This window comes from Phlebotomus papatasi, chromosome 2, assembly GCF_024763615.1.
Source record: "Phlebotomus papatasi isolate M1 chromosome 2, Ppap_2.1, whole genome shotgun sequence".
Classification (NCBI taxonomy): Eukaryota; Metazoa; Arthropoda; class Insecta; order Diptera; family Psychodidae; genus Phlebotomus; species Phlebotomus papatasi.
Genome location: NC_077223.1, coordinates 69046207 through 69073161, shown reverse-complemented (window position 1 = coordinate 69073161; position 26955 = coordinate 69046207). Strand labels below are relative to the sequence as shown.

At 35.1% G+C, this 26955-nt stretch overlaps 2 protein-coding genes across 3 annotated transcripts in view; one reads left to right on the top strand and one right to left on the bottom strand.

The window, feature by feature from the left end:
• LOC129804005 (poly(rC)-binding protein 3) overlaps positions 1-26955 on the top strand; it is a 341188-nt gene that overhangs the window by 27189 nt on the left and 287044 nt on the right. The gene's annotated exons all lie outside the window — the stretch shown is intronic.
• LOC129804002 (phenoloxidase 1-like) lies at positions 21201-24940 on the bottom strand. The gene is made up of 3 exons (XM_055850941.1): positions 23873-24940; positions 21719-22349; positions 21201-21654 (listed from the first exon to the last, which is right to left on the bottom strand). The coding sequence occupies exons 1-3, from the start codon at positions 24893-24895 to the stop codon at positions 21263-21265; spliced, it is 2046 nt and encodes a 681-aa protein (XP_055706916.1). The 5' UTR covers positions 24896-24940; the 3' UTR covers positions 21201-21262.

Here is a 26955-nt window from a genome sequence, read left to right as displayed (position 1 = left end):
TTGTTCTAGGCATACAAAATTGCATTTTTTAACTCCAAAACGTAAGTGTATTGGCGAATATCTGCGTAAATAAACTGAGAGAAATTTGAAAAAGTTAAAATAATATTCCGGAAATGTTAATTTTACCCTGCATTATTGATCCGAAATCAGTGTAAATATTATGCTTTTTAGGTGTATTAGGGTTTAAAGTTACTCTTTTTCATGCTAATTTTACCCTTAAAAGGTGTAAAATTAACATTAAAAAATATTGATATATTTTTACATCTAAAAAGTGTTAAAGTTATGAAGAAAAAATGTTAATCGCACCCCCATTTTTTCTCAGTGTATGGCAATCAAGAATCCCCCAAATATTTTCAATTGGATTGAAGTCAGGAGTTCAAGAGGTCAGGTGGCCACGGCAAGATTTTTCGTCTCCGTTTAGAATCATTTAGAGTACCATACAAATTATTTAGGAAATATTATATTATTTGAGTATTATTCTTGAGTTTTATTTTCGCGCCACTGAGGAAGACCCATTCCGGGAGAAAAATAAGTGTTTTTGGTTTATAGATGAATGCCTTCCTATAACGAACACCGAAATAACTAAAGAAAACACACAATTATGCCCCAAACAGATTTACGGCTTAAGCTGAGAGACGGCTTAGTGGGAAACTGATGCAAATGCAATCTAATCGTTATTTTGATTATAATCACGTTAAGCTGTCTCTTGACTTTAAGCCCCTGGTCTGTCCAACACGTTACGTTAAATTTCAATTTCAAGTTATATGTGCTGTTCTACTCTTAAGTTCTCAATTAGTCCAAAAACTTCATCATATCTTTATAAATCTTCAAAATTAATTATGAAGTAAATCTATGCAAGCTATTATGAGAAGGAGTTGACCTCGAGGCAGACCTAGGACAAGGTGGCTGAATCAAATTCAGAATCTTGCCTTGCAACGCCTTGGGCTTGGGATCGAACCCGAACATCTTCCTGAAGTGGCGGAGGATCGACAAACATGGTCTGCTAATTTGAATGTCATGGGCCCAATGAATGAATGAATGAATGAATGAATGAATGAGCTTAAAAAACTAAATTATCCAAGGCACAATTTCAAAAATAATAATACTCTACAAAAAGAAATTATCTTAGAAATAATTAAGTTCATTAGTTTTTCGAAATACTTTCGTTTATACGCGATTTAAGAACCATATGGGCTGATTGTAATACAGGCTTCAGACCTAAGGCTTTGCCATATGGCTTAACTGTTATAATTTAGTATCTTATTATTATAGGATTGGATTATTAAAAACAAATTACTTAACAGATTCTAAAAAGGCTTGATTGGTTGCCATTTAGGATTCTGAGACCTTCGGAAACTGGGCTAAACCTCCAGTCTGAATACCGCGTGGTATGTGTCGAGGGGTATTGGAAAATCTCCTTTGTTCCTGAGATAAAATCTACTACTGATCTGTTACATTTTTCTCAAAATATGTTTCGGTTGAAAAATAACGGCAAGTCAAAATTAATGAACTTCACAAGTTTTCAAAAGTAGTTCAAAGAAAAGAATATTTAGAACAAAAATGTTCTCATTTAAATGGACTTTAATTGCACTTTTAAAGACAATAAACCAGAATATTATACATTTATCCACCCCATAGTAATAACAAAATCTCGCCAATTTCTTCCTCATAGTGCCTAATTCTATTCTCACACACAATTGGTGCATTTAATGGACTCTAATTAATTTCAAAATGAAAAGATATGACGACGAATAATATATAGTGGCTGGTTGTCGCGTTGTGATTCAAATCAATGGAGAGTAAATTGAAAATTTCAAATTGTAAATTTAGCCGAAAGAGTCTGTGTGTCTGCATCATTTATGTTCTGCAAGGAAGCAAAATAGGGTTATTTGCAATTAGAACAATATCTCTTGGCATTATTCAATTGCACGTATCATTTTGCATTGGCAATAAAAATGCATTATCACACCGTCATTTTCTATGTTTATTTTCTATATGAATAAAAGATAAGAGATGCAAGCGGGATGTTTAATACAATATTCTTCTTTTATTTTTGCCATATTCTGAATATAATTCCAGCAGACAGCATTGCGGATGAATTGGTGAAATTCTTGCAATATTTCCGTTGTGGGAAGATGAAAAAAAAATTACTTTTCTCCTGTTAAAAAAATATATATAAGAAGACAGAAAGAGAGTCTGGGAAATGTACGGCAATGCGAATTTGGTATTTTTCCTACAAATGTGCACAGATGAAGGGATTACATTTGATGTTGTAGATGTTATGAAAAACAGATTACATTCGAAATCCCAAGAGCTTTTTTTTTTTACTACAGCTGCACTATATTTTATATAAATACAACATTTTTGGACGATGCTGCAGAAGATGAAGATGATGATAGAGCATCCCAGGAATAGAGAATGAGGGGATAAACAAATCCACAGAAAAAAGTTTTATTTGTACATTTACCTAACGAGATTTATTGAATAGATTATAAAAAAAAAGCATACGAGCATCCAAGGGTGGAAGAGATCACAAATTAACTTCCAAAAAGTAATTTTGAGTGAGTTCTGAATCTTTTTGAATTAATAGTTGAATTTTCATTTGTGAAATTGCAGCTGCAAGAGTGTTTTCATGTCTCCATTTCCAACATTATTTCTCTCACTTTGACTACTGTTGAGCCAAAAAATCCAAAGGTATACTTCACGGTGTCATCGCCACCCCCATAACCCCAAACACTCTTCATGTGAAACTGCAACTTAATTCACCTTCCATTTCTCGTATTCTTTTATGAATTATAAAGTATAAAATTTAAATATGAACTCACTCTGGCTCCATACATCGTTCTTCCATTTTAATATAACAGCCATTTCTCCTGAGTGTATATTATACACAAAATTGTATCCATCCACCAGGTTTTGCACCAACCGTCACCATCTCATTTACATTTACGACAATAAGCTCAAATGGCTTTGTGTATCTCATTTTTCCACGAGATGCCACATAATGGAGATGAAAGTGTGTCCCTCCTAATTTTCTATCAATTTAAAAGCATCTTAGTGCAAAGCCAAGACCATTTTCTACCTCTTCAAGCAATTCCGGTATTCGTTCCAATGAAAGTTGTTAAAAATGTGAATGTTAAACTCTATGAAAACAACTTTGTAATGCCTAAATTAGCGCTATTCTATATTATACGAACGGCATATTATCTGTGTAAAGAAGGTTTCTAATAGTTCTAAATTTTAAGAGTTTACCTTATTGTTGATTACAGATATACACTGATATTTTGTATTAAAGTTTTTGATCAGCAAAATTTCTCAGTTTCTTCTTGATTCCTCCCATTAAGATTTTTACAAGATAACCATGCGCAGTCCTTGACCATTTTATTCCAATTTTCTTGAAATCCTGGATGCTCTGGACATATTTGGCATTCTTCTTAAGGTCTTTTTTGATAATAACCCAATATCTTTCTATTTGACGAATATTAAGGGTGTTTAATTCCAGTCCAGGTAACTGTTTGAAGTTTTCTTTTACGTATGTTTTTTCATCCATCAAGATGCACCCTTCGAAATTACTAACCATCTTATCGTTCAACTTTTGAACTTGTGTTTACTTAGTGCGTCCGTGTGAAAAAGGTTTGATTGGGCATTATTGGTCTTCATTCTATTCTTGCGTTTGATTTTGTCCAGAAAGCTGGGAGAATACTTCATATTTTTAGCCGAATCAGATGTCCAAGAATTATCCGTGTAGTACTTGGTCACCTTTTCTCCAAAACTGGATCACAAATACTCCGGTTTTTTTCACATCCTGGTTTCTAAACAGTGAGTTTAATATCGAAGAATCGAAGAATCACCCTCCGGACGGTGTATCATGAAGTATTCGTGGGTTTTCCAAGGTCTGCATAATTAATTCTAGGATTTTGGAAATATGCGTAAATGATGAGTTCACTGCTCCTCTCCATTAAAGCTTATCCACGATAAAATTTAAACAAAGAAAAACGATTCTCATATAAAAACTATTTAACTTCGAAGCATGTGTTGTACATTTTTGAAAAGTTTATTAGGTGAGATTCTTAATAATCTCACCTACTATAATCCTAACAAAATTTCATGTCGTCCGATCGGCCCCAAACTTTGCCAAAATGTGTTTCAGCACTTCGTCAGTTAAATCAGCATTTATCGTAACTTCATTTTTGCGATTTTGAGATATATACATATTTAGAATCAGCGCAATTTTGTTTATTAAACGTACTTGTGAAAAAGAAACTTTTATAAGCTCAATAAAAATTATTTTAAACAAAAATTATCGTAAGTGCTCTTAATTAAGAAAAATTTATCAGAATTTGTCGTAACTTCCATTTTTGGGGAAGTTACGACAAATTTCCATACAAAATTTTCAATAATCAGCATTTGCCGTAACTTCTTTTGCTCACTTGCGTGACTTGTAATTTGTAGCAAAATTGCAATATTTCTCAACAAAACGTTTACAAACTCTTCCAAATATCGAAAGACAGTGTGAATAGTGTAACATGAAATCATTTTAATTCAATATTTGCGAGAAAAAAGTGAGAAAAAATCCCTACCCATCTGCCATTAATTCAAAACAAAACAAGCGACGTGGCGCACAAAATTTATTCAATAAAACTTATGAAATAAAAGCTTTTAGGGACAAGGATAAGAGTTTAATTGACTAATTTAGTGAAATAAAGGCACTCATTGTCACTAGAGTTATTAAAATTGATATAATGTGTTTTTGAAAATTGTCGTAACTTCCAAGATCTCCATACATTGGAAGTTACGGCTTTATAAATGATGGAAGTTACGATAAAATCTTATTGTGTTTCATCGAATATATATCTCAATATCTCAGCTTTTAAATCATTTTATAAAGATTTTCTCGAGTTAACTTACAGTTTATTAGTGCCACTTTCATTATTTTGACTCAAAAGTATCGCATTCGGGGCTCATTTTTAAGAAAAATAATATTGAACTGAAAATTTCGTCTCCTGAAAAGTTGTCAAAAGGAAGTTACGACAAATGCTGATTTAACTGACGACTTCCTAATCACGAATATATGGGGGGGCTAAGTTACGTTCCCGGCCGGCCGACCGGCTGGCCGGCCGCTCTTTGGAGCTTAATAGCTCCTAGACTAAAAGAGATATCGACTTGCGGTTCTGTTGGATTTTCTAAGGCTAGATGTAAGACCTTTAACTGATTTTGTAAATCGATTTCATTTTTATTGCTGATTTTCGATCCTCGAAAACAGTCTCGTCGTTAAAGTGTTAAGTTTTTCAGATTCGACAGTGAATACTGTCGAAAATAAGTTATCATGTCACCCCAGGTTTGACACACTGATAAATCATTTGTTCAAATTTTATCGTAGATACGTTTATCATCTCGTATCTCAGTGAAAAATTACAGAAGTTGATGGAAGTTTTATCAAAGGAAAACTACAAACATGCTTATATTGAATATAGAAATCGAGAAAAGAACAATATTAAAGCCCAGTGAGCATTGAATGGTCAATGCTAGAAGCTCCATGAAGCTTTTATAAACTGATATGAATATGATTTTCGATTAATTTTTCCGAGTTTACCACATAAACATTTTACTGCTCGAACTCAAAGAGAGAGCAGTTATTTAATCGTCTTTTTTTCAACTTTTCACTGTTCTGGAGCTTAAACGGTAAGAGATATCGACTTTCAGTCTTCGATGACCCCCAATAAAAAAACAATATCTCTTGACGTTTTTTCCCTCCCCCCTCTATCCCCTTCAAAACCATGCTTTTGCGATTTTTCTCAAAATTGACCCAAGCTTTTTCAATGATTTCCGGATATGTTTTAGAGGTAGTCCAGGCGAACGTTTCGCCCAAACATACTTCTGATCGTAAAATTCGCCATTTTGAATTATTGAAGTTCAAAGGTCAACTACTTTGGAGGGCCCATTTTTCAACCGCTTTGATTGAATTTGGATTTTTTGGAAAGGTATTGAAATTCTAAACTCGGATGTATCGGTCTTCATCGGTAATGAATCGGTTAAGTACCGATTTTGAATAATTTTTTCGGAATTTTTTTTTTACTTGACCTTCAATTTGTTCTCGAGTTAGTGGTCAAACGGTAAGAGATATCGACTTCCGGTCTTCGATGACCCTAATAAAAAACAATATCTCTAGACGTTTTTCCCGTTTTTCCCCTATTCCTCTCCCAACCATATAAAAATGTTTTTGGGTTTTTCTCAAAATTGGCTCAAGCTTTTGCAATGATTTTTGGAAATGTTTTAGAGCTAGTCCAGGCGAACATTTCGTCCAAACATACCTATGACCAAAAAATTCGCCATTTTGAATTATTGAAGGTGAAAGGTCAACCACTTTGTAAGGCTCATTTTTCAACCGATTTGGTTAAATTTGGATTTTTTGGAAAGGTATTGAAATTTCAAACCCTGCTGCATTGGTCTCCATCGGCAATGAACCGGTTAAGTTTCGATTTTTGAATAATTTTACATCCCTTATAAGTTAAATTCCCTAAAAACATGTTTTTTCGGTTTTTCTCAAAATTGGCCCAAGCTTTTTCAATGATTTTTGGATATGTTTTAGAGCTAGTCCAAGCGAACATTTCTCCCAAACATATCTATGACCGGAAAATTCGCCATTTTGAATTATTGAAGGTGAAAGGTCAACCACTTTGTAAGGCTCATTTTTCAACCGATTTGGTTAAATTTGGATTTTTTGGAGAGGTATTGAAATTTCGAACCCGGCTGCATCGGTCTTCATCGGTAATGAGTCGGTTAAGTACACTTTTTTTTATTTTCAAATGCTTTTGTGATTTATGAATCAATTTGATCTCTAGTAGATCAGTAATACCAAAAGATCATGCAAAACGAATTCACGGTGAGCTCTATCTCGTGAGTTTGAGCAATCCGCAAAGCTGGGGCGCTTTGCCATCTCTTTTTAAATTTGTCATATGACATTGTCATACTATTACAGAATTCACCTACTGGCCGAAGTGGGCCTCGTATAATCAAAATGATGATGATTATCTTTTCAGAAAAAGTCCACAAGCATTGTGTTAAAATAATTATAACATGAACTACAAAATATCTTATCCACTTTAAATTTCATTGCATTTTTTGTATGACTAGAGGTTGGAAGCTTTATAAGGTCTGCTCAATCAAAAAATATAATGATATGAACTTAATTGTTAATATGAACTTTGACCATTTATAGAACTATACTTTTTTATTATAATTATAAAAGATTTATAAAAGCAATATATGGTGTAAATAAAAATATGATATATAAAAGTCCGTATATATAGCACGCTATTTTAATATCATTTCATTTTGCATTTTTTTCTTAAATCTTCAGCTTCTTTTTATTTTCTGCCCTAATAACGCTTATTTAGCGTAAATCGTGGACCAAATTCCACTAAAGTCACTCACGATTGCTGACAGACTTGATTCCCAGGAGGAAACACCAATATTTTTTATCGCACCTTCTCCACGAAATTCCCATTAAGTTACTCTATTATGCAAATTTCAGCACATTTAAAGTGGAGAAAAGTGATTTATACCTTAGGGAGATTCACCCAACTCCCCCGAGAGGATTTCCCGCGTGGAATAATCTGATTAAATTAACGCACAACACTTACATGGCTTGGACTGAGAATTACAATTCTCATTTGAGGGAGATTTTTTCTCTCGATGCAATTTTTTCTCATCATCCCCATCTGCGGGGGTGAAAATTAATTAGTGATAGTGGAGTAAAATGAGAGGGAAGGAAAATATTTTTATGTGGTACTTTTTTTATGTGATGTTCATTGTTATGAAAATTCCGTGGAAGAAGCTTCAAAAATTCTGTGCAGAAAAGATGAATGTCGAAGTTATGGGGAAATGATGAAAATTCCACCGTGAGATGCACTTTCCGTTGGGATTTTCCGGCGTTAGGATTTAATTAAAACATGACTTGGATAAATTGCATTAAAAGTTTTTTTTTATATTTTAGATATGAACTTTATGTTTAACCTCCAAATTTTATTATTTATCAGATTCGGGTTATTACTATTGTATGATACCATATGAATATAAATTTGAAAATGCAGAGGGTATAATAGAGTGAAAGACGTGGAAATGAAATATCTGGCAAATAGAATTTTCAGTGAATTTAATGTAAAAATTTTGCCTCAAGTTCTTTTCTGTTTTTGGTAGAAGTTATATTGCGCAAAAGTAGTTGATGTCTAGCAAGAGGTTTTTCAATATTGACAAAGTCGTGCACCACACAGTAAATAGCCGACGGCATATTTACGTTGAAAATTTCAAATCATGAAATTTCTTATGACTCGCATTTTCTCCCTTAGCATCGAAGAGACAGGAACCATGATGTAAGGTGTACTTTCAGTCAGGATTTCATTTTATACCCCCATCATATTAGAGGATGGGAAAAAGAAGGAAGTGAAGTGAAGGAAATTTGGAAGGGCTCAGGATCCACGGGAGACGAAGTTGTATGACAAATTCTCAATAAATGATGTAAGGTGTACTTTTTATGTTACAACATATATAATTTTTTTTTTGCGGAGGCTCCCCAAAGTTTGACTGAAGAAAGAGAGGAAGCCACCAACAGATATCCAAACGTATGCTATCAAAAATTCATTTTTCACCCATATACCCTCTTTTCGTGTCGAATTTCTCAATAAATGAATATAGCGATAAAATGTTAGCAGAATGGTGAAGTGTACGAGGTTCTGAGGCAAAGAAATCAGTTTTTCTGCTTGAAATCCCTTCACCTGTGCCCTCATACCTCACCCTGCTTTTTTTCTCTACTTCTCTCAGACTCCTTCATCCCCAAAAATATACTCCAAGCTACACGTTCATGTTCTACCACTCTTTTTCTCAACCCTTATCCGTTTTTTTCTTCACTTCTGGAGGCCTTACCAGCCTTAGCTGGAAAATTCTTTCGTAAATTCCACGTTTTGTTGTACAGCTTCACTCACACCCTGGCTGCACAATCTGAAAAGTTCCCACCCGTGTCGCCTTTTTTGGTCATGTTATACAAGGAATTTTAAAGCAAATACAATTCAATGTATATCTGGGAGAAATATGAATTGAAGTGATTCAATTCAACGGCCAAAAAATATTGAATGGATTGATATCAGAATTGTTAAAAGAAGGTGTAACGTTTTCTAGATTAAAGATAAACATGTTAAGGATTTAAGATTTTGAATATTTACAAACCTTTGCATCTTTAACAATTTTTTTTTAAATTTATTTTCTACATGAGTACATGGAGTTAATATGGAAGAGCATTTCACAAAGTACATTATTGCAGAACACTCGAGCAAATAGGGGAAGTCTTTCAGGCTTCGCACATAATCTGCCTCAAAACCAGGGGCCTCTCGACATTTTATTTTGCCATAAGTTTTTTCATAGAGGCACTGAAGATTATTGGCAAGTTTTTTCCAAAAGAGAATTGACTTATAAGTCTGATATATTTCGAAATCGTGCATAAAAAGCTATTGAAAAATACATATTTCACAATGTTCGCCGAAATAATACAAGAACTACGAGCAAATTTGTTTCAGTAGCGGTGCAATATCTGCAAAATTTTTACAAAGAAAAGTGAAAAATAGCTTCACTTTTTCTAGGCTTGATAGGCCCCTGATCAAAACATGTTATATTTTTCATATTCCTCTAATGAATTTAGTTTGGGACTGCATGAGAGAATCACACCTAAAATAAGGTGCGGTAACCGGATAGTTTTCTGCAGAGTGCTACTTAAACGCTTCTTTTTGGACTGATGAAATTCTTTTTTACTTCTTCTAAGTCCATAGAATTATTCACTGTTTCATTCAGAAAGATAATATTAAAAAAATATTAAAAATATTAAAACAAAATTATAAAATAATGATAATACTGAAATAAGCTAGCATTCATTAAGTGGATCGCCTGTTCGCTAATTGGGTCAAATGGTCTTTTATTTGGATCACTCAATTTACAAGCATATTAAAACGAGAAAATAATTTTTAAAATTTTTATTGGATTATTTTATTTAATATTTAATGTGAACGGAAATCTTTGGTGTAATATCAGTTTTATGAACAACCATTGGAGGAACAAGTTGGCCAGTAGCAGACACTATGAAGGGTGGTGTTGTGGCACATTCCTTCGGTCCAGAATCTTTAAGAGCTGGCACAACACGTGAACCTTTCCTGACCAATACATTTCCATCTTCTGCTGTCAAGAAAAAGGCACTTTCGTCGAAATTAAGAGCCCGGTCTGGTGAAATGGTCAGCAGATCGTGTTCTGTGAAATATTCTCGACAATTCTGAAATAATTCCCTGAGATCTTCAGCAGTAACCACAGCCCTTTCAAATGAGAAGGACTTTGGCTTGCGCATTGAGCTCTGGATGACGCTTGAGAAAATTTTTGAACCAAGCATCTTCAGGCCCTCCATCCGTAAAATAGTTTGGAATTTTGCAGATCGAGCAGATGATTTTGCCGTTGTCCAGAATTTGTTCCTTGACGATGGGATGCTAATCAGTCGCACATCTCAAAATCCAGCAGTTTTTCTTCTTGTTCTATTGTAAGCGTCGCTGGCCTGCCATATTGGAGCACTTTTCCGGTTATCTGCCAGACAATTTATTGTACTGTGTCGCTCTTGGTAAATCAAATGTTTTGAATTCATTGGTGTTGGTAGAACCATCTCGTACACACTCCAAGGCATTTAGATCTTCCTTGTTCTTAAGAATCTTCTCCTTTGTTCCCTTCGTCATCTGAAACAGTAAAACAAAGTGCTGAACAATGCGATTCCCGGAATGAAATATTGATTTGCGAAACATCCGTTTTATAGCAAAATGTAAACTAAAACAAATTCACTAATTTCTTTATAAAATATTATTATTTCATGAAAATCTATTTACTCACCTTCTATGGGAATGATGACACTTCACTTTTAATTCAACCTTTGGATTTGAAATACTTTTTTCACAAGGAGGAAAAACAATAAATATTTTCAATCAACCAGCTGTCATTAGCGAAAATATCCTTGCAAGAAAGTTTTTATTACAGAACCTAGCTGGCATAAGTTTGAAATGAGTCGATTACACTCACTTAGTTAATGGATAAAAATATTATTTTTGCTTTTTCTCAAAGTTGACTAGTTATTTTATGTATTGTAGTGACTATATTACGGAAATAAAAAGAGAAATATTATTTTAAGTGGATTTTCTAGTTAGCGTAGTCATAAATGATCGATATAGCGAAACTCCCAGATTAGCGGTTTTAACAGTAATTGACTGTTAAAATGCAGTGAAAGAATGGTTTTCCAAGTATCACAAAAACATCTCTTAGAAAAATAGCATAAAATTGTTTTTAAAACGGATAAAGTAGGTAGATGAAAATTTCATCTAAACACTGATGTGCGAATTTTTGTGTCTAATGTAGCTTTTAAGGTGAAAAAGAGGCGTGCATAGGTGGTCAAATTTTTTACGTAGCTGATCAAACCGGAGTAGCTTCGTAAAAATCGCCAGTAAATATTAATTTTATTTAGAGGAAAATCTAAGGATTTCCAGGAATTTTGTGTATGAACCTAATAAGAGATCTTTTTTAGGTAGTGGTATAATTGATTCGATTTGTGTGACATTCAGAGAAAATTAAATCTTGGACATCATTTTCCATACGAAGCTGCATATGCTCCTTAAATCCTTTACCGGTAGAAATTGGGATTCCGTCTAATTTATGTATGACGTGTAATTCAATAGATACAAATAGGTTCACATGTATCTGTAAAGTTCGCATTATAACTTTAAGATGAAATAACTTTAGTTTAAAGATTCTGACTTTGGAATAAAAGGTTTTTTGATTATATATTAGGGCGTTTCAACTAGGAAAAATTTTTTTTGGCACTATTCTCACGGTGTTGTATTTGATGAGACAAGAAAGTTTTTCTTCTACGACCATATGATCAGACGCTGTTTAGAGATGGCTGAACGACCCTCTCTGTAGAACAAATTTCTGATTTTACCGGATTTTACACTACAGAGAGGGTCGTTCAGCCACCTCTAAACAGCGTCTGATCATATGGCCGTAGAAGAAAAACTTTCTTGTCTCATCAAATACAACACCGTGAGAATAGTGCCAAAAAAATTTTTTCCTAGTTGAAACGCCCTATTATATATTCAATACAAAGTTATTTTTCTTTAAATAAAAATGTAAGTGGTTGTTAAAACACTCCTCAATTTGGGATGTTTTGAATTTGGTTTTATAATCCTGAAAATATTCGTACTTATGACATTGGGTGTATTCACACAATTTGTTTACCGAGTGTTGAACGGATAAGACCTGTCTCGTCTCTCAATTTTTATTCCATACGACGTTTTGGGAAGCCATGTCCCCTTCATCAGGTATACAATTAATGTTCTGTAGACGTGATGAAGGAGATACATAGATTCCCGAAACGTTGGCATTGTATGGAATAAATAATAAAAATTGAAAGAGACAAGACAGGACTTATCCGTTCACCGCTTGTTATACTCCATTAGACCGTACCTAACCGTACCTCATCCAATTTATTCACATTAGCACTTGTTATTATTTTGACGTTTGTTTGTGTAAAATCTACAATACCAAGAAAGAGGGTGAAATTTTCTTGCTTTTTATGGAAGATCTTTTTTTATAAACAACAATGAATAGAAATTTACATAAAGCAAACAAGTTCAAGGGGTACTTGTTATTGGAAAGATATAGATATTTTCGCCAGATCTTTAATCACGCAACACATTATCTATTCCAATTCTTGGCCAAAAGGTTCTACTATCCTAAAGAACTGGTAACATAAGAGCACAATAATAAAGCACGTAATTTTAAGACTTTGTTTAAATTTCTTGAGTATTCCATCTGCTTTTTTTTGAGAAATATTTATACTTAAATATTTGTCTTTTCAATAGCTTTTCTTAGTCATGTCTCTTTAAAACAGTACAATTACCTAGAAAATTTTACATTTATCTAAGAACCACTACCAGCTATATTAAAAAGAAATAGTCAAATTTAAACAATATTGACTCCTAATAAATAAAATTATAATATTATTAGTTTTAATTACAATTGAGGTATATATTTCGGGCATGTCCGATTTTTTTTTAGTTCATCATATCTTAGCGAATTTCAAGTTGGAATATCGAAATTATAATTTGCGCATTTAACCTTTTAAGGACCACAATAATTGGTAACTCAAAAACAATTTGGAATATAAATAGGCAGGTATTTTGGGTATTTTGTTCCCTAAATAGATTAAGATTTGAGATTTGTCTATGAGGCGATAATTCCTTTCGGAACCGCTGCACCCAGGCCCATCATGCACTCTTTATTTTCCTGTTCTATCTCATCCAAGATGCAAAACAACTGCCTTATAGAACCAAGTATTAGATAAGTCTTTTAGTGCACTTTTAAAAGACTTAAAGTGAGAATTTTCTGTTGAAATTCCTATAGAAGCTCTTAAGATCCCTAAGAATGCGCCACTTTACTTATACTTATCCCAGTGATGGAACCAAGAACGTTATAATCAAGTGAAAAGATTTTTGGTTCTATAATGCCTTACTTACAAGGGGAGGAACCCAACTGTCCCCCGCAAATCAGGACGAAACTTGGCATGTAAGTAGGGTCAGGGTCCATATAGAAAGTCAACTAGCCACTGGCTTTTTACTGTGCGGCCAAGCGCCTGGCAAGTTGGCCTTTTTATATGGAGCTATTTGAAGCCAATTCCTAAATTGATCTCGGACTCAGCTCACAGTGCTCCAAGGAAAAAATGTATTTAAACAAAAATTTAGTATATTTATCCCTTCATACGGAAAGGTATCTTATAATACGGAAATCTTCTCACTTTTTAAATATTTAGCATAACTACCACGAGTGCAGAAAAATTCCCATACGCATTTGTATGTAAAAGTAAGAAATTGGCTTCAATTTTGAAGGCCACTCGCCGGGGACTAGTGTGCGGCCATTAGAAGTAGTCATTGTGACTATTGATAGTCATGAATTTCATATATATGAAATTTTCTTTAATATTTGTTGCTATTTTTCATTGGCCTCAAAATGCGTTTTAATGATGCTCAAGCTTGGTTCGTGAGTTACTGATGAACGTCAGAACCCTTTCATGAGATACACCTTCATGGTAATGTCATAGGTCATCCGAATAGACATATTATACTTCTTCAAGGAAATAATATTTTTAATATCAGCAAATTTTTCTTTTCTTTCTGGTAAGATCCACATTGCATACTTTTTCGTCTTCAATTTTTTTTATTATAAAAACTTTTGTTTTTTGTTCAAATCTCTGCCATTTTTTATTCGATTTTGATGAGTAAGTAGTCGTTGGAAAGGTCACAATGAGCTCTATAACATACCTAAAAATCATAAAATTCGGAAAATTACAACTGTAAAAATTTCAAAGTCAAAACTTTCAAAGCGATTTTAGCACCACTAGCGGAGGTTTGACCAAGTTTAAATATTCTACAAAGATATAGAGCGGATCGAGACATTTCTTTTTCATATAATAATGTTTAAATTTGGTCTAGTAGTTTTGATGTTATAGACCAAAAACCAATTCTTAATTAATCTGTATCTGGAATCTGGATATTTCACAACTTTGTGAACAAGTGGCATATTGACAAAAATGTGCAGATGTGAGAAAGTAGAGAGATTTTAATGTATCATCATTAATAATATGATGTGAAAAATGCATGAATCGGAGAAATGCAGTGGCTGAAAATAGTGTGATAAGGCGACAAATGACAAAGAGCAGAGTGTCAAGCGTACCATAAATTGCAGTCAATGTTCAGCATAAGTTGAAAATAATTATCATTTTGCACGTCTGTGGCACATATTTTTTTGCTCCATATTGTTCCGAAAAAAACACACGAAATGACGGCAATTTGTCGTATCTGCCACTCCCAAGCATTTTCGAATGAATTTGAACTGAATTTGAGCTCCATTTGACAAGGAGTGTGCAATGCCGGAAAAAAATCTTTCTCACATGGATATGACGTGTTGGAAAAAAAAATTGTGGCATTCCGGGCAGGTGTTTCATAAAGTCGAATGTTGGTTAATAAATACCAATATTGAATATAATGTTCATTGAGATTCTTAAAGTACATTTTCCTGAGAATGCCTAAAATAATTTAAACAGCATCTTTCCGTATTTGTCCAGGTTACCATTGAGGGTAACGGCACACGCGTCTGGTAATTTTATCAGGAGAAAAGATGGTTTGAGAGGAAGGGTTTCAAATACGACCGAAATTTAGTCTTTTCCTTTGCAATTTCCTTGGCTCGAGAACAAACCACATAGAAAATTGTTCCTGTAAGCAGCAGTTTTTCCCACAGCTGTTCTTAAACCAATTCCACGGTGGATAAATATTGTGTAATATTTTATAATGATTGTTATGAAGTCTTGCGATATTGCGTGAAATTTGGTCGAAGCCAAACTTCTTGAAATTGAATCTTACTCTTGAGAATACTCTTGAATGTAAAGCCTTGTACTTCTTCGTGGTTTTGCTTTTCTATTTGACTATTTCAAACAGTGAGAAAATCATAAAAAAAAGGACAGATAATCCTAACCGGCTTATGTAGGTGAGATTCTTAACGTGAGCTAACTCGGAGTGCATGCAAATTCGATTTGATGCTGAAGTAGGGAGACGCCATTCAGTTATCTTGAATCAAATTCGTGAAATTATACAAGTTTTGTATTTGAACCAAAATGTCAAGGGTTTGGATGAACTGACAGAAAAGTGTTATATGGGTGAAATGTAGACCAGAATGTTCTCTATAATTTTGCCGTAGAACTTGAACTCATCGACTACTCAGAAGCCAAGATAAGCGAGGTTTTTTGTTTCTTAACTCGTTTTTTCATCCAGAGTGCCCCAAGTGTTCATTTATTGAACTTCAACTAAATCAAACAATTGTTGTATTTTGCGGGATTTTCCATTTAAACCCCTATTTTAAGTGTCTCGGTGGAGTAGAGGCAGTCAAATTGGCATCTGAGTGATTTCAAAGCGTTATTATGGGAAAAATCAATTTTTTCACACTTAAACGGCAAAATCGGAGTGATAGCGTAGTCTGAGCGGAAAATGATGTATGGACGAAATGTAGAGACAAATGTCCTCTACAATTATGTTGAAGTAATCATCAAAATCGGTTCAGCGACAGTCGAGATAATTGAGGTTATGTGATATTGAAATTGGTTTTTCGACTGTGGCGCCCCTGGTGTTGGTCCCACGAAGTTCAAATATTCTAGAAAGTTGTAGCATTTGGTGAGATCTTTCGTTTAAGCCCTCATTCATCAAAATCGGTCAAATAGAACCGGAGATATGATTTTTTGAATTTTGTGAACTTTGACCCCTCATATCTCCGGTTCTGTTTTAACCACAGCGCGCATACGCACCATTTTGGAAACGTCCTAGACTGGACTACAACATACTAAAATTTCATTAACTTGCACAATGCCGTTTTTGAGAAAAGTGACTTTGAATTTCGATGAATTTTGACGCTATCACAGCGCCACCTGTGGTGACTTTTTGAACTTCCATCTGAAAGTGCTCATCGAGACGTAACCAAAAAGGTAAAATTTAGGTCGCTATGTTAGTTAGAACCGGAGATAGAGGCCGGTCAATGTTCGAACTTTGACCCCTTATAGCTCGGGTCAGGGGTTTTAGATCGACTTAAGTTTTTTTTTGTTTGATAGGTATAATCAACGGCTACAACATACTAAAATTTCAGCCCGATGCACAATGGAATTTTTGAGTTATTTAACTTATAAGATTTAAAAATTTTCTTTTTAATAATAGCGCCCCTAGCGGTGGTTTTATGAACTTGCGATGTTAGAAGGGGAAGTGGCATTTCATGAGAGCTTTCCAAAAAGCCCTCACTTTTTAAATTCTGACAATTAGAATCGGAGTTATGGCCATTTTAAGAAATTTTTTTTGGACCCTTATAGCTCGGGTCAGGGGGGTTGGGGGACCTTAAGTTTGGTATTGATGGAAAGCTCTAAGGCCCAGCTATAACATACTAAAATTTGAGCCCGCTCGATGCCATAGGGGCGGAGCTATTGAGAAAACAAAAAAAGGGGGGTCTTCAAAATGGCGGAAGGAGGGGTGGGGGGTGGGGGGTCAATGCACCAAGTTGCAATTTTCACCCGATATATAACCTTTGCCGAAAACCGCAAGTCGATATCTTTTTTAGTTTAGGAGCTATTAAGCTCCAAAGAGCGGCCGGCCGGCCGGCCGGCCGGCCGGGAACGTAAAATAGCCACATATATATTCGTGATCAGGAAGTGGCGAAACACATTTTGGCCAAGTTTGAGGTCGATCGGACGACATGAAATTTTGTTAGGATTATAGTAGGTGAGATTGTTAAGAATCTCACCTAATAGACATGATTCTAATTTCCAAACTACCCCACTCTTAAATTTCAATATATATTTTTTTATTTCCTTGCCCGAATTCCTTGAAGTTTGTTTTGGACGATTAATGGATTTCATGAAAGTTGTCTATGGGAAAAAATTGGAGCTTTGATGTCTCTTATCTTGAAATGATATGGAATTTTGAAATTTTCAAACCAACTCTATATAATCCTATTATCCCCTACTAATTTTTGTATATGATATTTCTTCGAAATTTGTATCTACCGTTAAATGTATTTTCAAATTATAAGCGTTCAAAAAATAAGTAAAAGTATTTCTTTACAAGTATTATTATTATTATTTTTGTTTGTACAGGGATAAGGTTGTCAGCCCTTAGACTAAGACCCATGTAATCAAGTATAGTCCATCTAAATGGATGCAATTTAAATATCTTTAACACCAGATAAAATTCTTATCTGCCTCAAGGGGATTCAAACTCGGGAACCAGAGACACTTGCATCACAGAACTCATTTTCCAATTTATCCATTGAGTGCTTAAATCGCTTAAGGGGTCACGAAGACTAAAAATTTATTATTATATTTATATTAAATATTTAAATTCAAAAAAAAATTAATGAGCTCTTAAATACATTGAAGTAATAAAAGTATGATAGGGTATGGGCTCATAATTTTGTCCACTTTCTTATTTTGGACACTTTGAGGATAACATTGGACAATAAAAATAAATTGATTAAAATTATGAATTTTTATTCCAATATTTGATGAATAACGAATTCTATTTAAATATTTGTTCTTTTTGGAAGATTTTAAAGCTAAATACGTTAAATTTTGAATATGATTTGAGTTGAAATTGCTTTGTTGAAAATTTAGTGTGAGCAATTGCTTACGAGAAATATGACAGAACTTGGTGTTTTTCAGTCATATTTAGCTGTGGGGAAGTACTAACAATATTTCTTCGCTGTTTTTAAGTGATTGAATATTCATTGAATATCGTGTTGATTCACATTAGTGATGATTTGTACATTTGAACTGAAGTGAGATTTGCCTTGTGAATTAAATTTTTCGTGTGAGAAATGGGAAATTTTTTAAGACATTCACCAGTGAGGTGATACTCCTCATTTTGGACAGGTGTTTTTCTCACGAAATTTCGTGAAGTTTTAGCTTTTGTGATGACTAGGTTTGACAAATGTCTGGAGAAACAAAGGAGCATCATCTCTATGAAAGAGATGTATAGTGGGAAAAGCCTTAAAAGGTTCCCGGAAAGCACAGGGAATGAGCGAATCCGCGAGTACTTGGAGTACCGAAGTCAACTCACTTTAATGAATGATATGGAAAGTTTATGAACTTCTTGTCACATTCTACGGTTCCCTTACATGAACAGGAAGAGGACTTGGTAAGATTGGTTCATGAAATGAAGAACAATGGGCATCCTGTTGAGGTGGATTAGCTGTTTAAATTAATAACCAAGTTGTCCAAAATTTGAGTCAAATTCACCTCTACATATCAATACATTTTTAAACGTAATAAAACTAATTTTAGCAAGAACCAAGACAATAAACAGCTTTCCAAGTTTCTAAACAACCCTTCTGAAAAGAGACTAACAAATAAAGTCAATTAGTATTGAAAATATCGGACTTCAAAATTGGAACATCGATACTTATAAGCAGATTGTTCAAAATTATGAGCCTTTACCCTATATTATTTTAAATTTGCATTTAAAGATTTTAAATGTTTAGCCTTTAGTACACGATTTTCGGAAATCTCTTTGAAAAAAAAAAATAAGTTTTCGAGTACGAGTTTAACCTTTTATCGACAAGACAGTTTTCGCTGACCGAAAATCAGCAATAAAATGAAACCGATAAACAAAACTTGCGAAACGTTTTACATCTAACCTTCGAAAAGCCAACAGAGTCTGATTTGGTGTATTTTTTGTCTCTATGAACGATAGGTGCAAAAATTGTTCAAAAATGTAAGTGATTTTTCTGACGATACCAATGACTGATAATTTTAACTCTAATGAAAAATATTATGTTTGAGTATTGCAGTTTCTTTTTCCGAAAACGGTTGTTCTTAAAAAGAATTGAAAGTATAAAAAATAATTAAAATCAATTTTCAATATGAGATTTTATAAATTCGTAATTTTTTAACTTAAAAATTTACTATATAGCAAATAGCTGGAGACTTGCAAAAAATATCCTAGATTCCTTGAGGCTTCTTTTGCAATTATATATAAACATAAGAAAACAATGACTTTAGGTAGTCAGGAAAAATTATTTTCTTTATGGGACACCGGTGTCCCAATCGTCTTTAAAGGGTTTCTTCTGCTAACATGAATTATTTGTTTTTTTTTTTTACTTCAGATAAACCTACACTGTAAGGTATGCGAAAATAGTGTTCAAATAACTACTTTTTTTATTTTTCTAAATGAAAATTTCAAAAAATATGAAATTAATTCTAAACTTCACCCGTTGAATTTACTTAAGCCATAGACACTATTTTCTAATGGGCTCATACTTATGCAATCTTTTAAGTAATTCATTAAAGTTTGGCTCAATAACCGGATAAGCGTAGTATTGTAAACTTTAAATCATGTGACTTTTAAAAGTTCCAGATCAAAATTTAAGATTTAGTGCAATTTGTCACGTGCTAATCAGGGTATCAATTTTCTACTTGGGATATTTCACTAAATTAACGAGCCTGAATTAAGAAGCTATCTTTGGTACCAGCTTCAGCAATTCAATTATTGTTTATAGCTAAATTAAAATTATTTGTTCTTTCAAATAAATTCTGGGACGTATCCATGAATTACCATCAGTGGTTTGGTGTTGCATTAAAGGAATAAGACGCAAAACCTATAAAATCACTATAGAAAATTTCCATTAACAAGGGCAATATATTATGTTTTGCAGTGGTTTAGTGGTGTACATAAGGTTTCTTCTATAAATTGTGGAAGTGCAGAAGAAGTTTTACATGGAAGTGGTGTACACACTTTTCCATAATATCTTTCTCTTGGCTCTTAAATTTCTCTGGGAATGAATTGCGTAGCAAATAACCCCCTGAATTGCTTTACAGAGAGTGCTTAAGAGTTGAAAGAGAGCAGCGTCGGATAGATAAATATAAACATAATGAAATGCGGTGGAAGTTTAACTGGGCACAAAGAGCTTTCTCAGACTCTCTACTTTAATATGGCACGAGGGAACTTTCAATTTGTCTTTGGGAAATGCTCAAGACTCTCTGTTCACTCGGAGCTATGCTGTTTATTGCACAGATGATGAACGTGGCGTGATGAGATGTTAGCATCATCTTCTGGCTCGCACAGATCATCCTCCTCCATCTCGTATGGAAAATGAACAATTCCTCCCGAAAAGCATAGAGAATAATCTACACCACCCAAATGGTATAGGACCTCTTTCTCCCATATTACTGAAATTGCTGTGAGAAATATGGGGATGGCATACGAATTTGATGATAATATGAGATTTCTCTCTTTTAATACGTATTAACAAATTATATTTTGATGAATTTACTAAGGGATAATCCTCTCATGTAAAATACAGACAACCTATTCCTAACATTTTCTACTAATTGCGCCTTCCACAAATTTTCGAGGTTTCTAATCCTTATCTTAATTGAACCAATATCCTATGGGATTTTCTCTACCCAAGCAATTATTTGGGGTTAAGACGTGGTATTTTTTTTTGGGGTGAGATGGAAAATTTTCAAGTGAAATAATTATAAATTCAACAGCAAAAATATTGTTGTTCATGGCTGATGGGGTGTGCCACAGAAATCCTGGTGAAAATTTAGAATGTTAAACAGCTACGCTTTATTGCTTGAAATACAGAGATTTTTCTTTGAGTCAGTTCAGTTGACGAACGGTTGCGAGGCTCCGTCAGTCTTGTCCAGAGTTTGATTGAGGAAGTATAATTTAACTGTCTGAACAAACATATTTTCGCAGAGGAAGTCACTGAGATGGTGAACCTTATTTGAAGCTGGTCGATCAAATGGGAAACCTAAACTTCTGTCACTGCCATGTGGTTTAATCAAGTCCTTTCCCACCATTACGAAAAGATCACACTCAAAACCCTTGGCTTTTCCCTTGGGCACCAGAAGGTTCAGTGGCCATCCCAATCCGGTATAGTTGTTTGGCTTGTCACTGTGTTTCATGCGGAACTTATTGCTAACTGAATACTTCATCCAGTCCAAGATACTTGAGTCAGTAGAGCGTCTGACAATTGTATTAGACCCTGGTCGAACTGCAAGGACACCACAGAGGATATTGATAGACCTTAATTCATTCTAAATTTTACTAAAACTTACGAGTTACGTTGAAGTAATCCATTTCGATGAAGAAATCCCTTTGATCATCAAACGAAAACAGACTGTTGCTTTCATCTTTTTTGGGCGCCAAAAAGATTCTGACTGAAGCTTCACATTGTGAACCACTGTTTTCCACGACAATCTTGTAACTATACTTCTGATGCTGCATATGAGTAATCCGGGCAAAGAGTGGTTCCGTTGGAGAGAAGTCTAAACCCTTTGAAATATTTATATCATTCTTCTCCCAGAATGTCAGCAATTCGTTCTTAACAGGAGCTCCTTGCTTAGTGAGAATGAATGTTTCCACATGAGTGATATTTATTCCTGGATATCCCAGTTCTTCTTTTGTGTAATGTGGTAGGGAACGCTTGTGATGATTGCACATATCCACTATGAGAGCATACCACCGGTAGAAGGCCGGATCTCTAAGAGCAGTTGCAGGATCACTAATGACACCGAAACCTTCAAGATTGCGTCCATCGGGATCATGGCAGAAGCCAATGAAAAGATGGCCCAAATTAGCCAAGTCTCCGTAGTATTCTTGGTTTGGCGAGAGTGGTGAAGACTGGATCATATTGCCTAAGACATCTATACCGGTGTCATCATCTAAGGCAACTGATTTGTTGTTGGCCTGAAATGAGTGGTTATTCGTAAGAATAATGAAAAAGTTTACAAGAATTAAATATTTTAGTTTTGACCGTTTGTGTAATAAAAGACGTCAATAAAATTGGAATCAGGGACAGAAAGGAAAATTATTTAAATGTAATTGTATGCCAAAGCCCTTGAGAGAAGATGCCGAGATATAATCGAGCCCAGACTGGGTGAGGAACAATGCGGTTTCAGACCTGGTAGAAGCACCATGGATCAGCTTTTCACCCTGAGGATGATTGTCGAAAAGGCTTGGGAGTATGCAATTCCACTTTATGCTTGTTTCATAGATTTGGAAAAAGCAAATGACCGAGTACCGAGAGAGCAACTTTGGGATGTACTGCACGAGTACAGACTGGATGAGGAATTGGTGGGAGCTATCCAGTCATTGTACAGAGACTGTAGTAGCTGTGTTCGTGTAAACGGATCCAAGTAGGAAGGTTTTCAGGTGGGTGTTGGACTATGCCAGGGATGTATTCTATCACAATTGTTGTTCATATTATATATGGACAAGATTATGGAACACAGTCGGGGGCGGAATGCGATTCGTATTGGGGATTTCAGGGTGAGCCATGTCCTCTTCGCAGATGATTTGGTTCTTTTTGGATCTTCCGAAGAAAAGCTTCAGCGTGCACGTGACCGATTTGTAAATGTTTGTGCCGAAAGAGGTATGAAGGTGAACGTGGTTAAGTCGGAGGTAATGGTGATTTCCCGAGAATCTGTGGAATGCACTCTACAAGTTAGTGGAGTCTCATTGACACGGGTGGAGAAGTTCAAGTATCTCGGGGTGTTATTCGCAAGTGATGGTAGGATGGAGGCAGAACTCTCGTCGCGAATCGGTCAGGCTTCTGCAGTTATGAGGGAGCTTGGCAGAAGCGTGCTGAGGAAGGTCGAGCTTAGTCGATCGGCTAAATTATCGGTTTTCAAAGCTGTGTTTATTCCTATTTTCACCTATGGTCATGAGATTTGGGTAATGACCGAAAGTATAAGATCGCGAGAACAAGCTGCCGAGATTAGATACCTCCAGGCGGTTAAGGGAATCACTCGTCGAGATCGTGTGAGGAATGTAGCCGTTCGTGAGGAACTAAGAGTCGAGGAGCTGCTTCTTCGGGTCGAGAGATCATAACTTCGATGGTATGGACATGTTCAGCACATGAATGAAGAAAGATTCCCCAGAAAAGCTATGCAAGCTATTGTGAGGAGACCTCAACCTCAGGGCAGACCTAGGACCCGTTGGCTGAATAAAATTCAGGATCTTGCGTGGGAGCGCCTTGGGATCGAACCCGAACAACTTCCTGAAGTGGCGGAGGATCGACAAGCGTGGGATGCTAATTTGGATGTCATGGGCCCGCAACCCCAATAGGATAAGCGGTTGTAAATGAATGAATGAATGAATTTAAATGTAATTTGTAAAATTATATAGACTCAACTAGTGTTCGAAAAGTTTGTTAATCAAACCAAAAGTCTGCAATTACTGATGTTCTTAATAAGTTATCGTCGACTTACGCAAAGAGCGTAGCCCTTGTCACACGCCTCCAGGATACGATCTCGAAAACGACTTAAAGCTGATTTATCAACTGTTAGCTTATCCTTTTCGCGGGCGAGATCATCAAGGACAGAGTCTGCAAATCTAGCAGGGTAGTTTCTACTGCCCACGGTAGTGTTGAGCTTGGGAAAATAGGGCTCATTAAGGGGTTTGTCGAAGTTATTGAGCCTAGTTGTACGATGAAGTCCATTGCAGAGGCGTTCAAAGTTGTATCTGGCCAAGATCTGTTGGTGTACGTGGTAGAAAACTTCTCCTCTACGTTCCTTTTTAACCACATTAGCAGTCCCATTGAAGGGATAGGCGTAGGTGTACATAAGATAGAAAAAGTTAAGCCCAATGTCTTCGCGGAAGTATGCACATCGCTGTTCGGGTTCAAAGAGTGTTGCAGTGAAATTTTGTGGAATTTCGATAGGAGTGCGATCTTCAATTGGAATGAGATTGAGAGCCTGAACAACATGTCGGTATATGTCACCGTCGAGGTATTTTTCCGGAAAAATTTCTGGAATTACAGGAAGTACATAGTCCTGTGTGTGAGGATGATTGAGGACAGTGATGCAAAGAACCCAATTAAATAGGTACACATTAACTCTCTCATGGCAGTAAACCATAAGTGAGATGAGTTCATCAATAGTTGGACATTCAAGAAAAATCTCCAGAAGTTGTGTGGCAGCTTTTCTGTGACTTGGAATATAAATCGAGAACAATTCATCAAGTTTGACATCATCAGCGAATCTTAAATCCGGAATGGTCTTGCAATCACCAATTTTGATAACTACACCATTGGTCACAGGTTTATTGCAGTGCTCAAGAAATTTACTTCCATATTTCTGATATTTTTTCGATACAAACTGCTCAGACACTTGAAACTGATAGTACCGGTCACCAAGAGACTTCTTTGGCGTGAGAATTGTTTCTTTGGGTCTTGTAAAGAGTGCATCGAGGCACTGGTACAAGATTTCCTTGTACTCCCTATGCTCTTCCATTTCTCAAGCACTTGAGCACTTGAGCTTCCGGAAAAATCAACAACTAATGCCACAGTGGAAAGTGCACTGGTATTTATAGTGACCGGAGGGAGGATATGAAGTTTATTGACGTACCATTGGTGGAATTGAGGTTCAAACCGCAGATAGATATATCAGTTGTTTTCACAACATTGTGTAGCAAATGCGCTAAGTATTGCAATTATCTGAGATTCTGTGGCATTTGAAGTTGTTAGTGAACTTATGAGCGGTTAATATGCAACCTCTTATTTGAAATAAACAAATGTGGTTGCATTATTACATCTTCGTAAGTTATCATGTTAAAATGCTTGATGTAATTTCAAGGTATTATTAGTCCCTAAATTGCTTTTCTCTAGCTTCATTTTCGCTGTATAGGGTTTCCAAATGTGTAATGTGTGTAATATAGTTGATAGCTCCAAAAAAAAGATCCCTCACAGAAAATTGCTCTGCGATTTCTTTCCAAATGAGTCGCGTAAGAAACACATTTATCATTCTACCATTTATTCATGAGGCACTTGCTGTTGTTTCCTAAATTTGTCTGCCAGAGAGAATACAAAATTGCGAGTGGATGAAAAATATGAAAATAGTGGAATATTTATAAATTTTCATGTAAAGTTTTTTTTTATGATATTTCAATTTTAGATTCACCTTCCCCATCAGTTTGTTCCACCCAGAGATTGTTAGGGAAAGATGTAAAGGGGTGTTGGCATAAATCTTCAGTGGAGCAAGTCGACACGGTGATGACCCTATCACGATTATCCAAATTTATCACAGCATGTTCGACGTACCCTGCATGACCCTCTTCTTTCTGCAAGATTGCTGCCACACACACGATTAACACTCAATCCTGAGGGGCTGTCGGGGTGACCGTTGAGGGTGAACCACGATAAACCTTCTACTTGAATCCCCTCCCAGAACAGTCTTGACACTCTTTCATCTTCCAGGCTAAATCCGTTTCATTAACCTTCCAATAAAATGTGCGGCCGACAACAGATGATCTAGAAAACCACAACACCACATTTTCTCTCCATATTCAGCCCAAACAATATTTTCACACTTGCCCGATCAAAGGCAAATGGAAAACCTTCACACCCATCCCTACGATCTCCATTCCACGAGCACAAAGTGGACAAAATAGCGGATTGTTTTATTGAATAGATTATATGGTCGTTTATTGAGAAACTTACCAGAAATTGGGACGAAAATCCCACACAACATACCCAAATTGATTCCCAGTTGTTCGTTGAAGAAAGATAATGAATTGAAATATTATATGAATCCTGTTTGATAGATGAAGTTTAAGATTTTTGAAAAAAAAATATTGACTCTTAGGTATTAATAAAAATATAGGAGGTAACTACATATTGTATTCTTAAAAAAGTCTCTAAAAACTTTAACATCGTAAATATTTTAGGGCCGTTAAGATATTTTTCGATTTGTATGTAAATTGATAATGAGTTTATGAACTTCCCAAATCCGGTTTACCCATAAGAGGATCGTTATTAATTGTTTCGAAAAACGTTTAAGGCTTTTGAAGTGGTCTTTTCAAGATATTTTTAAAAATATTGGCAAATGAGTCACATTTTCTTTTTATAAGATTTTCTTAACCATTTTAATGAAAATTGTTCGTTCTTGAATAAACCCACGCAATGTACTTACTTCCTAAAATATTAGTATTCAATTAAAAAGGGGTAGCAAAGCATCCCAGGCTTTGCGAAGTGTTCGAACTTATGACTTAGATGCTATACTTCAAAGGTGCTTTAGCATCATTTGTCGTTTATCGGCTCTCAACCGATTTAAACCGATTCATAAATCACACAAAACATTCCACAAAATAGTTTCAAAAGTAATAAAATTGATTTTCGAACAAAAATTACTTATCGGTTTATAACAGGTTCATTACTGGCTCATTACCGATTTTAACCGATTCATAAATCTCTTAAAGCATACAGTGCCCACTCTCTAATTCACATCGGCGTGATCCGGACGAGTTATCGATGGTCACATTTAAAATAATTTTGAGGTCATGTATGCATAATGAA